Source organism: Lucilia sericata, unplaced genomic scaffold (assembly GCF_015586225.1).
Source record: "Lucilia sericata isolate MDLA Ls3-8-SP2 unplaced genomic scaffold, ASM1558622v1 Contig000364F_arrow, whole genome shotgun sequence".
In the NCBI taxonomy this organism is placed as follows: Eukaryota; Metazoa; Arthropoda; class Insecta; order Diptera; family Calliphoridae; genus Lucilia; species Lucilia sericata.
The window spans coordinates 221-14,120 of NW_023994383.1; the positions used below are offsets into that span (position 1 = coordinate 221).

General features: G+C 33.8%; 1 protein-coding gene across 1 annotated transcript; it reads right to left on the bottom strand.

Annotated features, from left to right (window-relative positions):
• Positions 1–2,137: 2,137 nt before the first annotated feature.
• On the bottom strand, positions 2,138–3,192 carry LOC119604128 (peroxisomal multifunctional enzyme type 2). The gene is made up of 3 exons (XM_037956591.1): positions 3,061–3,192; positions 2,811–2,967; positions 2,138–2,574 (listed from the first exon to the last, which is right to left on the bottom strand). The coding sequence occupies exons 2-3, from the start codon at positions 2,941–2,943 to the stop codon at positions 2,357–2,359; spliced, it is 351 nt and encodes a 116-aa protein (XP_037812519.1). The 5' UTR covers positions 2,944–2,967; positions 3,061–3,192; the 3' UTR covers positions 2,138–2,356.
• Positions 3,193–13,900: the final 10,708 nt, after the last annotated feature.

The following is a 13,900-nucleotide window of genomic DNA, read 5'->3' on the forward strand; positions in this document are numbered from 1 at the left end:
TCACATTTTAAAAATTTAAAAAAAAAAATAATTTACTTGAACTAATTTAACTTTTTTTAAAAAAAGTGCAAAAAATAGCTTCACAAAAGTATTCGAATTTTTTGTATAAATCATATTTAGATTAGCATTATGAAGTAAAAATAAATAATTAAAATGAAATTAATGTTTTGTATAGTTGCCTTTGTTTTTAAAAACAACTTCCAAGCGTCGTGGGACCGTTTCTACCAATTTATGGAATAGTTCTGGCGTTATTATGTCCCATTATTCATGCAAAGCAACCGTATGGTGGTTTTAGAGGATAATGAGTGATTTAAAAGTTGTTCTTGTAAATATAACCACAAATTTTCAATGGAATTTAAGTCCAGACATCAACTCCATTGAAAATTTGGTGAAAGAAGATACTTAGTGTTGTAAATGATCAACATTTTTACGTACCAGGTCGTGTATTTTGGATCGTTTTTCTGTTGAAAAATAAATTGAATTTGTTGTAGCCCCATTTTGGTGGTACTAGCATGCAAATTCTGCTCTAAAATTGACAAAGTAGACCTTCTAGTCTATAATTATAATAATAAATTTTAGCAGTCCAACACCGTGGACGGACATAGAACCCCAAAATATGGCAGAGCAACTTGGGTCCTTTACAGTTGGTTTTAATTTAGATAATTCCAAGGCATCTCCAACCTTTAGCCATATCATTTGACGACCATCTGAGCCAAAAATATTATATTTGTTCTAATCGTCGAAGATAACCTCCTTCCAGAATCCAATATTCTTACTTATGAGTCTATTTGCGGAGTCAAGACACTTAACATCGAATAACTTCGATATGAGCGGTTTCCACCTTGGTACTTGACCATGCAAATTATTACTCCCTAGTACTTTGCGCACAATTTAGACACTAATTTTTATTCACAGGACTGTCCTGAGTTCGTTGTTAATTTTTGGAGCTGATAGATGAAGGTTCCTTCGGTATTTCCTCAGTATTTCTCTGTCGTCCTGTATTGACAGCAGTTTTAAACGACTTGATAATGGTAAATACTCAATGGAATTCTTTGTTCCATGCGTGTAATGACAAAATATATTGTCGATGGGAATCTATCAAACAATTCCTATATGTATTTAATTGATCGGCTTTGATTATACAGATATAAATTAATTTTTTAATTTGAATTGATCAACTCTTTTTCTTTGAACATTTTAATCGCTTACACAGGAAGGATTTACAACATAATTATGCAAATTTCCAAAAAATATAATGTTAAATATTCCATATAACCACTACCTGCATAATGGGTTAATTAATGGGCAATAAAACACGTGTTCAAGGATTCTAAAAAAGTTCTTAGAAAAAATTCGAATATTTTTTCGCAGTACCTGAAATGACCCTTTTTGGGTTTTTTCCATTTTCTTGGAAACCATTAATGTGTTTTTATTACTTTTTTCTTGTATTTCGTAGAAATAATATAAATTAATAAAATTTCATTTAAAAAATTTAAATATTATTATTATTTTTAAAGTAACATCATAAAATAACACAGTAATTCATAAAAAATAATACATTCGCATATTTATGTGAGACACTGTATATTCATTTAAATACATGCATATGTATGTTTATTCATATACTTACATGTGTATGAGTGTACATAATAATGGAATGGGTTAAGAACCTTAATAATAATATTGATTAAATATTTCTAAAATACTGAAAGAAATGGTGAAAATTCCATTTGTAAGTCTAAGCATTAAATACACTTTATGTTAAAGAATTAAGTATTAAAATTCTATAGAAAATATTCAATTTTGCCACATTTAGATTTGCATAAATTTAACACAGAGAAAACAACAAATGGACTCTTAAACATTAAAATCGAACGTTAACATTGTTTATTTATAATCAAACCAAGACAGCAAAAATTTCGGATAAGATTACTAATCTAATCCCCATAAAAATTATTAGTACATAATTTTTTTTCTATAAAGACACACTTTTATAGATTTTCGTACTTACAAATACTTAGCGACGACAATCGTTTTTTTTTTTTTTTGTTACTTGGTTATCAAAACGATAATATGAATTTTTATCAGGCCCAACAGCAAGGTGTATCAAGGGTCAATAATAACAACAACCAGACAATTAATTTAATGCCAGGTTTATATAGGGGATTTATTACAAAAGTGTTTATTATACTTAAATTTACATATTACACACGCACAAGTAATTTTTGAAAACAACAAACAAATTATTTTATATACTTAAAACTTATGTGACTATATTTTCATATAAAAAAAGATAATAGGTATTTTTTATTTATATAAAGTTTTTAAAGATAAAGTATGTAGTAGTGAAAACCTTTTACAATTTAGCATCAGCTTGTTTCAATAGGGGAGCCAATTTTTGGGTCAACATAATATTGCCGGCAATCTTAAGTTTACCCTTCATGAAAGCGGCCTGGGGATTCAATTTGCCCAAAGCAATATCAACCATATCCTCATCGCTGACAGTCAAAGTGGTGTCAACTTTAACACCCTGAGCGGGACCTTCATAAATCTTGCAGCTCTTCAAATCCAAAGCTAGTTAATAGTAGAACAAATTAGAAAATTAGAAAAAATAAATGGAGAACACAATTGATTATTTTGTGAAGTCATGTTGTTAACAGCGCCGTCAGTCAGTTAGTAGTAGTGGTAGCAGTTGTAAATTTGTTTCTTTCGATAGAGCAAATGAAAAACGCCCTTTGATCCCAAGTTGTACACAATGTAATTACGTCGTTTCTTCTTTATTTATATAATAAAATATATTGAAAACTTACTCCATTCCTTGGCTACTTTGCCATCCTTGGTGATTTTATACAAGAAAATACCATTCACAGCCTTAGCTTTGGCTTCATTGCCCTTAATGCCATCGGCAATTTTTTGGAAAACAGCATCAGATGAAAGAGTCATATTTTTTCGGCGTTTGTTTGCGAACTATTATAAATAATAATAAAAAGTACAAAGTTTTATATTAATCACTTTTAAATTAGAACTTTTATAATATTTTTTTTCTTAACAAATGCTTACACTTGGAATGGACAAAATGAAATGTTAATCGCTTGAAAATTTGATTTGGTTTTATGTTAAAATCTTTACTCTTTTTGTGTTAATGTAAACAACTATTTTCTCATTCATTAAAAATTACTTGTTGTAGTGTTAATAACATTTGTACTACGCTGTTAAATTTGACAATACGCCATCGTTAAGGTTGCCGTATGTGATATCTAGCTTTTTGAGGTTTAGAAAAATGGCAATATCAAAAATGGAAAAATACAGAGATGTAACAAATTTCTCAATCGAATAAACCAATATTTTTTTACTTTTGCATTTTTTGGGTCGTCACCAAAATAAGGCAAATGTTCGTATAAAGGTGATCACATAGTATATTCACTCTAGGTCCTTCATTTTCGCTAGATATTGGACTTCTATGTTTTCTAGAGTGATCGATTATTCGACATTTTCCAAAAACCGGTTTTCGAATAGTTCGAATAGTTGACATTTAAAAAAAACCGGTTGATATTTTTCAAATTCAGAAAAAACCGGTTAACCGGTTTTTCATTACAATTAAAAAAATATATTTTAATGTTTATGTTTAAATTTGATTAATAAAATATGGCCCGAAATGATTTTTAACAGTTTAAAAGATTATAACTTTAGATCTAGTCGTCTGATTTACATTATTTCTTTAATATAAAAAAATTAGGAAAAAAGTGGGACACTTCTGTTAAACATAAGGTACTATGTAATCCTAGCTTATTTTAAAAGCCCTGTTTAGGAAATTTGCATAGGCATTCCAACACTTCCATAAAATTTCAGCCGTAAATTAATTATTGTAATTGGAATACAATCTTAAGATTGCTAAATTTTATTCGATATTCGAAAAATCAACATTAAGAAAAAACCGACACTGGTAAAGCAGAAAAAACCGGTTTTAAAACCGGTTGAAAAATCGAGTCGATCACCCTAATGTTTTCACTCACAAATCGGATTTGGTAGGAAATAAAAGTGGTCACAGATTTTCATTGTTTTGACCCTAGCGCTTCTCGTTTAGCCAGAAAATGGACTTTTATGTTTTCACTCAAAAATCGAGTTTTGGTAGGAAATAAAAGCGATCACAGATTTTCATTGTTTTGGCCCTAGCGCCTCTCGTTTAGCCAGAAAATGGACTTTAAGTTTTCACTTAAAAATCGAGTTTTGGTAGGAAATAAAAGTGATCACAGATTTTCATTGTTTTGGCCCTAGCTCCTCTCGTTTAGCCAGAAAATGGACTTTAAGTTTTCACTCAAAAATCGAGTTTTGGTAGGAGCGAAATAAAAGCGATCACAGATTTTCATTGTTTTGGCCCTAGCGCCTCTCGTTTAGCCAGAAAATGGACTTTAAGTTTTCACTCAATAATCGAGTTTTGGTAGGAAATAAAAGTGATCACAGATTTTCATTGTTTTGGACCTAGTTCCTCTCGCTTAGCCAGAAAATGGATTTTAAGATTTCACTCAAAAATCGAGGTTTGGTAGGAAATAAAAGTGATCACAGATTTTAATTGTTTTATCCCTAGCGCCTCTCGTTTAGCCAGAAAATGGACTTTTATGTTTTCACTCAAAAATCGAGTTTTGGTAGGAAATAAAAGTGATCACAGATTTTCATTGTTTTATCCCTAGCGCCTATAGTTTAGCTAGAAAATGGACTTTAAGTTTTCACTCAAAAATCGAGTTTTGGTAGGAAATAAAAGTGATCACAGATTTTCATTGTTTTGGCCCTAGCGCCTCTCGTTTAGCCAGAAAATAGACCTTAAGTTTTCACTCAAAAATCGAGTTTTGGTAGGAAATAAAAGTGATCACAGATTTTCATTGTTTTGGCCCTAGCGCCTATAGTTTAGCCAGAAAATGGACTTTAAGTTTTCGGTAGGTAATAAAAGTGATCACAGATTTTCATTGTTTTGGCCTTAGCGCCTCTTGTTTAGCCGGAAAATGGACTTTAAGTTTTCACTCAAAAATCGAGTTTTGGTAGGAAATAAAAGTGATCACAGACTTTCATTGTTTTGGCCCTAGCGCCTATAGTTTAGCCAGAAAATGGACTTTTATGTTTTCACTCAAAAGTCGAGTTTTGGTAGGAAATAAAAGTGATCACAGATTTTCATTGTTTTGGCTCTAGCGCCTATAGTTATGTTAGAAAATGGACTTTAAGTTTTCACTCAAAAATCGAGTTTTGGTAGGAAATAAAAGTGATCACAGATTTTCATTGTTTTGGCCCTAGCGCCTCTCGTTTAGCCAGAAAATGGACTTTAAGTTTTCACTCAAAAATCGAGTTTTGATAGGAAATAAAAGTGATCACAGATTTTCATTGTTTTGGCCCTAGCGCCTCTCGTTTAGCCAGAAAATGGACTTTTATGTTTTCACTCAAAAATCGAGTTTTGGTAGGAAATAAAAGTGATCACAGATTTTCATTGTTTTGGCCCTAGCGCCTCTCGTTTAGCCAGAAAATCTATTTTAAGTTTTCACTCAAAAATCGAGTTTTGGTAGGAAATAAAAGTGATCACAGATTTTCATTGTTTTGGCCCTAGCGCCTCTCGTTTAGCCAGAAAATGGATTTTAAGTTTTCACTCAAAAATCGAGTTTTGGTAGGAAATAAAAGTGATCACAGATTTTCATTGTTTTGGCCCTAGCGCCTATAGTTTAGCCAGAAAATCGATTTTAAGTTTTCACTCAAAAATCGAGTTTTGGTAGGAAATAAAAGTGATCACAGATTTTCATTGTTTTGGCCCTAGCGCCTCTCGTTTAGCCAGAAAATGGATTTTATGTTTTCACTCAAAAATCGAGGTTTGGTAGGTAATAAAAGTGATCACAGATTTTCATTGTTTTGGCCCTAGCGCCTCTCGTTTAGCCAGAAAATGGACTTTAAGTTTTCACTCAAAAATCGAGTTTTGGTAGGAAATAAAAGTGATCACAGATTTTCATTGTTTTGGCCCTAGCGCCTCTCGTTTAGCCAGAAAATGGACTTTAAGTTTTCACTCAAAAATCGAGGTTTGGTAGGTAATAAAAGTGATCACAGATTTTCATTGTTTTGGTCCTAGCGCCTCTCGTTTAAAATGGACTTTAAGTTTTCACTCAAAAATCGAGTTTTGGTAGGAAGTAAAAGTGATCACAGATTTTCATTGTTTTGGCCCTAGCGCCTCTCGTTTGCCCAGAAAATGGACTTTAAGTTTTCACTCAAAAATCGAGTTTTGGTAGGAAATAAAAGTGATCACAGATTTTCATTGTTTTGGCCCTAGCGCCTCTCGTTTGCCCAGAAAATGGACTTTAAGTTTTCACTCAAAAATCGAGTTTTGGTAGGAAATAAAAGTGATCACAGATTTTCATTGTTTTGGCCCTAGCGCCTCTCGTTTAGCCAGAAAATGGATTTTATGTTTTCACTCAAAAGTCGAGTTTTGGTAGGAAATAAAAATGATCACAGATTTTCATTGTTTTGGCCCTAGCGCCTCTCGTTTAGCCAGAAAATGGACTTTTATGTTTTCACTCAAAAATCGAGGTTTTCATTGTTTTGGCCCTAGCGCCTCTCGTTTAGCCAGAAAATGGACTTTTATGTTTTCACTCAAAAATCGAGTTTTGGTAGGAAATAAAAGTGATCACAGATTTTCATTGTTTTGGCCATAGCGCCTTTAGTTTAGCCAGAAAATGGACTTTAAGTTTTCACTCAAAAATCGAGTTTTGGTAGGAAATAAAAGTGATCACAGATTTTCATTGTTTTGGCCCTAGCGCCTCTCGTTTAGCCAGAAAATGGACTTTTATGTTTTCACTCAAAAATCGAGTTTTGGTATGAAATAAAGTGATCACAGATTTTCATTGTTTTGGCCCTAGCGCCTCTCGTTTAGCCAGAAAATGGACTTTTATGTTTTCACTCAAAAGTCGAGTTTTGGTAGGAAATAAAAATGATCACAGATTTTCATTGTTTTGGCCCTAGCGCCTCTCGTTTAGCCAGAAAATGGACTTTTATGTTTTCACTCAAAAATCGAGTTTTGGTAGGAAATAAAAGTGATCACAGATTTTCATTGTTTTGGCCCTAGCGCCTATAGTTTAGCCAGAAAATGGACTTTAAGTTTTCACTCAAAAATCAAGTTTTGGCATTGTTTTGGCCCTAGCGCCTTTAATTTAGCCAGAAAATGAACTTTAAGTTTTCACTCAAAAATTGAGTTTTGGTAGGAAATAAAAGTGATCACAGATTTTCATTGTTTTGGCCCTAGCGCCTCTTGTTTACCCAGAAAATGGACTTTTATGTTTTCACTCAAAAATCGAGTTTTGGTAGGAAATAAAAGTGATCACAGATTTTCATTGTTTTGGCCCTAGCGCCTCTCGTTTAGCCAGAAAATGGACTTTAAGTTTTCACTCAAAAATCGAGGTTTGGTAGGTAATAAAAGTGATCACAGATTTTCATTGTTTTGGTCCTAGCGCCTCTCGTTTAGCCAGAAAATGGACTTTAAGTTTTCACTCAAAAATCGAGTTTTGGTAGGAAGTAAAAGTGATCACAGATTTTCATTGTTTTGGCCCTAGCGCCTCTCGTTTGCCCAGAAAATGGACTTTAAGTTTTCACTCAAAAATCGAGTTTTGGTAGGAAATAAAAAGCGCCTTTAGTTTAGCCAGAAAATGAACTTTAAGTTTTCACTCAAAAATTGAGTTTTGGTAGGAAATAAAAGTGATCACAGATTTTCATTGTTTTGGCCCTAGCGCCTCTTGTTTACCCAGAAAATGGACTTTTATGTTTTCACTCAAAAATCGAGTTTTGGTAGGAAATAAAAGTGATCACAGATTTTCATTGTTTTGGCCTTAGCGCCTATAGTTTGGCCAGAAAATGGTCTTTAAGTTTTCACTCAAAAATCGAGTTTTGGTAGGAAATAAAAGTGATCATAGATTTTCATTGTTTTGGCCCTAGCGCCTCTCGTTTAGCCAGAAAATGGATTTTAAGTTTTCACTCAAAAATCGAGTTTTGGTAGGAAATAAAAGTGATCACAGATTTTCATTGTTTTGGCCCTAGCGCCTATAGTTTAGCCAGAAAATTGACTTTAAGTTTTTACTCAGAAATCGAGTTTTGGTAGGAAATAAAAGTGATCACAGATTTTCATTGTTTTGGCCCTAGCGCCTTTAGTTTAGCCAGAAAATGAACTTTAAGTTTTCACTCAAAAATTGAGTTTTGGTAGGAAATAAAAGTGATCACAGATTTTCATTGTTTTGGCCCTAACGCCTTTAGTTTAGCCAGAAAATGGACTTTTATGTTTTCACTCAAAAATCGAGTTTTGGTAGGAAATAAAAGTGATCACAGATTTTCATTGTTTTGGCCCTAGCGCCTTTAGTTTAGACAGAAAATGAACTTTAAGTTTTCACTCAAAAATCGAGTTTTGGTAGGAAATAAAAGTGATCACAGATTTTCATTGTTTTGGCCCTAGCGCCTCTCGTTTAGCCAGAAAATGGACTTTTATGTTTTCACTCAAAAATCGAGTTTTGGTAGGAAATAAAAGTGATCACAGATTTTCATTGTTTTGGCCCTAGCGCCTCTCGTTTAGCCAGAAAATGGACTTTTATGTTTTCACTCAAAAATCGAGTTTTGGTAGGAAATAAAAGTGATCACAGATTTTCATTGTTTTGGCCCTAGCGCCTTTAGTTTAGCCAGAAAATGGACTTTTATGTTTCCACTCAAAAATTGAGTTTTGGTAGGAAATAAAAGTGATCACAGATTTTCATTGTTTTGGCCCTAGCGCCTCTCGTTTACCCAGAAAATGGACTTTTATGTTTTCACTCAAAAATCGAGTTTTGGTAGGAAATAAAAGTGATCACAGATTTTCATTGTTTTGGCCCTAGCGCCTCTCGTTTAGCCAGAAAATGGACTTTTATGTTTTCACTCAAAAATCGAGTTTTGGTAGGAAATAAAAGTGATCACAGATTTTCATTGTTTTGGCCCTAGCGCCTCTCGTTTACCCAGAAAATGGACTTTTATGTTTTCTCTCAAAAATCGAGTTTTGGTAGGAAATAAAAGTGATCACAGATTTTCATTGTTTTGGCCCTAGCGCCTCTCGTTTAGCCAGAAAATGGACTTTTATGTTTTCACTCAAAAATCGAGTTTTGGTAGGAAATAAAAGTGATCACAGATTTTCATTGTTTTGGCCCTAGCGCCTCTCGTTTACCCAGAAAATGGACTTTTATGTTTTCACTCAAAAATCGAGTTTTGGTAGGAAATATAAGTGATCACAGATTTTCATTGTTTTGGCCCTAGCGCCTCTCGTTTAGCCAGAAAATGGACTTTTATGTTTTCACTAAAAAATCGAGTTTTGGTAGGAAATAAAAGTGATCACAGATTTTCATTGTTTTGGTCCTAGCGCCTTTAGTTTAGCCAGAAAATGGACTTTTATGTTTTCACTCAAAAATCGATTTTTGGTAGGAAATAAAAGTGATCACAGATTTTCATTGTTTTGGCCCTAGCGCCTATAGTTTAGCCAGAAAATGGATCTTAAGTTTTCACTCAAAAATCGAGTTTTGGTAGGAAATAAAAGTGATCACAGATTTTCATTGTTTTCGCCGTAGCGCCTTTAGTTTAGACAGAAAATGAACTTTAAGTTTTCACTCACTCACTTTTGGCCCTAGCGCCTCTCGTTTAGCCAGAAAATGGACTTTTATGTTTTCACTCAAAAATCGAGTTTTGGTAGGAAATAAAAGTGATCACAGATTTTCATTGTTTTGGCCCTAGTGCCTCTCGTTTAGCCAGAAAATGGATTTTAAGTTTTTACTCAAAAATCGAGTTTTGGTAGGAAATAAAAGTGATCACAGATTTTCATTGTTTTGGTCCTAGCGCCTTTAGTTTAGCCAGAAAATGGACTTTTATGTTTCCACTCAAAAATTCGAGTTTTGGTAGGAAATAAAAGTGATCACAGATTTTCATTGTTTTGGCCCTAGCGCCTATAGTTTAGCCAGAAAATGGATTTTAAGTTTTCACTCAAAAATCGAGTTTTGGTAGGAAATAAAAGTGATCACAGATTTTCATTGTTTTGGCCCTAGCGCCTCTCGTTTAGCCAGAAAATGGATTTTAAGTTTTTACTCAAAAATCGAGTTTTGGTAGGAAATAAAAGTGATCACAGATTTTCATTGTTTTGGCCCTAGCGCCTCTCGTTTAGCCAGAAAATGGACTTTTATGTTTTCACTCAAAAATCGAGTTATGGTAGGAAATAAAAGTGATCACAGATTTTCATTGTTTTGGCCCTAGCGCCTCTCGTTTAGCCAGAAAATGGACTTTTATGTTTTCACTCAAAAATCGAGTTTTGGTAGGAAATAAAAGTGATCACAGATTTTCATTGTTTTGGCCCTAGCGCCTCTCGTTTAGCCAGAAAATGGATTTTAAGTTTTTACTCAAAAATCGAGTTTTGGTAGGAAATAAAAGTGATCACAGATTTTCATTGTTTTGGTCCTAGCGCCTTTAGTTTAGCCAGAAAATGCACTTTTATGTTTCCACTCAAAAATCGAGTTTTGGTAGGAAATAAAAGTGATCACAGATTTTCATTGTTTTGGCCCTAGCGCCTCTCGTTTAGCCAGAAAATGGACTTTTATGTTTTCACTCAAAAATCGAGTTTTGGTAGGAAATAAAAGTGATCACAGATTTTCATTGTTTTGGCCCTAGCGCCTCTCGTTTTCATTGTTTTGGTCCTAGCGCCTTTAGTTTAGCCAGAAAATGGACTTTTATGTTTCCACTCAAAAATCGAGTTTTGGTAGGAAATAAAAGTGATCACAGATTTTCATTGTTTTGGCCCTAGCGCCTCTCGTTTAGCCAGAAAATGGACTTTTATGTTTTCACTTAAAAATCGAGTTTTGGTAGGAAATAAAAGTGATCACAGATTTTCATTGTTTTGGCCCTAGCGCCTCTCGTTTGCCCAGAAAATGGATTTTAAGTTTTACTCCAAAATCGAGTTTTGGTAGGAAATAAAAGTGATCACAGATTTTCATTGTTTTGGTCCTAGCGCCTTTAGTTTAACCAGAAAATGGACTTTTATGTTTCCACTCAAAAATCGAGTTTTGGTAGGAAATAAAAGTGATCACAGATTTTCATTGTTTTGGATGGATTTTAAGTTTTCACTCAAAAATCGAGTTTTGGTAGGAAATAAAAGTGATCACAGATTTTCATTGTTTTGGCCCTAGCGCCTATAGTTTAGCCAGAAAATGGATTTTAAGTTTTCACTTAAAAATCGAGTTTTGGTAGGAAATAAAAGTGATCACAGATTTTCATTGTTTTGGCCCTAGCGCCTCTCGTTTAGCCAGAAAATGGACTTTTATGTTTTCACTCAAAAATCGAGTTTTGGTAGGAAATAAAAGTGATCACAGATTTTCATTGTTTTGGTCCTAGCGCCTTTAGTTTAGCCAGAAAATGCACTTTTATGTTTCCACTCAAAAATCGAGTTTTGGTAGGAAATAAAAGTGATCACAGATTTTCATTGTTTTGGCCCTAGTGCCTCTCGTTTAGCCAGAAAATGGACTTTTATGTTTTCACTCAAAAATCGAGTTTTGGTAGGAAATAAAAGTGATCACAGATTTTCATTGTTTTGGCCCTAGCGCCTCTCGTTTAGCCAGAAAATGGATTTTAAGTTTTTACTCAAAAATCGAGTTTTGGTAGGAAATAAAAGTGATCACAGATTTTCATTGTTTTGGTCCTAGCGCCTTTAGTTTAACCAGAAAATGGACTTTTATGTTTCCACTCAAAAATCGAGTTTTGGTAGGAAATAAAAGTGATCACAGATTTTCATTGTTTTGGCCCTAGCGCCTATAGTTTAGCCAGAAAATGGATTTTAAGTTTTCACTCAAAAATCGAGTTTTGGTAGGAAATAAAAGTGATCACAGATTTTCATTGTTTTGGCCCTAGCGCCTCTCGTTTAGCCAGAAAATGGACTTTTATGTTTTCACTCAAAAATCGAGTTTTGGTAGGAAATAAAAGTGATCACAGATTTTCATTGTTTTGGCCCTAGCGCCTTTAGTTTAGCCAGAAAATCGATTTTAAGTTTTCACTCAAAAATCGAGTTTTGGTAGGAAATAAAAGTGATCACAGATTTTCATTGTTTTGGCCCTAGCGCCTCTCGTTTAGCCAGAAAATGGACTTTTATGTTTTCACTCAAAAATCGAGTTTTGGTAGGAAATAAAAGTGATCACAGATTTTCATTGTTTTGGCCCTAGCGCCTTTAGTTTAGCCAGAAAATCGATTTTAAGTTTTCACTCAAAAATCGAGTTTTGGTAGGAAATAAAAGTGATCACAGATTTTCATTGTTTTGGTCCTAGCGCCTTTAGTTTAGCCAGAAAATGAACTTTAAGTTTTCACTCAAAAATCGAGTTTTGGTTGGAAATAAAAGTGATCACAGATTTTCATTGTTTTGGCCCTAGCGCCTTTAGTTTAGCCAGAAAATGGACTTTTATGTTTTCACTCAAAAATCGAGTTTTGGTAGGAAATATAAGTGATCACAGATTTTCATTGTTTTGGCCCTAGCGCCTCTCGTTTAGCCAGAAAATGGACTTTTATGTTTTCACTCAAAAATAGAGTTTTGGTAGGAAATAAAAGTGATCACAGATTTTCATTGTTTTGGTCCTAGCGCCTTTAGTTTAGCCAGAAAATGGACTTTTATGTTTTCACTCAAAAATCGAGTTTTGGTAGGAAATAAAAGTGATCACAGATTTTCATTGTTTTGGCCCTAGCGCCTATAGTTTAGCCAGAAAATGGATCTTAAGTTTTCACTCAAAAATCGAGTTTTGGTAGGAAATAAAAGTGATCACAGATTTTCATTGTTTTGGCCCTAGCGCCTTTAGTTTAGACAGAAAATGGAACTTTAAGTTTTCACTCAAAAATCGAGTTTTGGTAGGAAATAAAAGTGATCACAGATTTTCATTGTTTTGGCCCTAGCGCCTCTCGTTTAGCCAGAAAATGGACTTTTATGTTTTCACTCAAAAATCGAGTTTTGGTAGGAAATAAAAGTGATCACAGATTTTCATTGTTTTGGCCCTAGCGCCTCTCGTTTAGCCAGAAAATGGATTTTAAGTTTTTACTCAAAAATCGAGTTTTGGTAGGAAATAAAAGTGATCACAGATTTTCATTGTTTTGGCCCTAGCGCATCTCGTTTAGCCAGAAAATGGATTTTAAGTTTTTACTCAAAAATCGAGTTTTGGTAGGAAATAAAAGTGATCACAGATTTTCATTATTTTGGTCCTAGCGCCTTTAGTTTAGCCAGAAAATGGACTTTTATGTTTCCACTCAAAAATCGAGTTTTGGTAGGAAATAAAAGTGATCACAGATTTTCATTGTTTTGGCCCTAGCGCCTCTCGTTTAGCCAGAAAATGGACTTTTATGTTTTCACTCAAAAATCGAGTTTTGGTAGGAAATAAAAGTGATCACAGATTTTCATTGTTTTGGCCCTAGCGCCTCTCGTTTAGCCAGAAAATGGATTTTAAGTTTTTACTCAAAAATCGAGTTTTGGTAGGAAATAAAAGTGATCACAGATTTTCATTGTTTTGGCCCTAGCGCCTCTCGTTTAGCCAGAAAATGGATTTTAAGTTTTCACTCAAAAATCGAGTTTTGGTAGGAAATAAAAGTGATCACAGATTTTCATTGTTTTGGCCCTAGCGCCTCTCGTTTAGCCAGAAAATGGATTTTAAGTTTTTACTCAAAAATCGAATTTTGGTAGGAAATAAAAGTGATCACAGATTTTCATTGTTTTGGCCCTAGCGCCTCTCGTTTAGCCAGAAAATGGACTTTTATGTTTTCACTCAAAAATCGAGTTTTGGTAGGAAATAAAAGTGATCACAGATTTTCATTGCTTTGGCCCTAGCGCCTCTCGTTTAGCCAGAAAATGGATTTTAAGTTT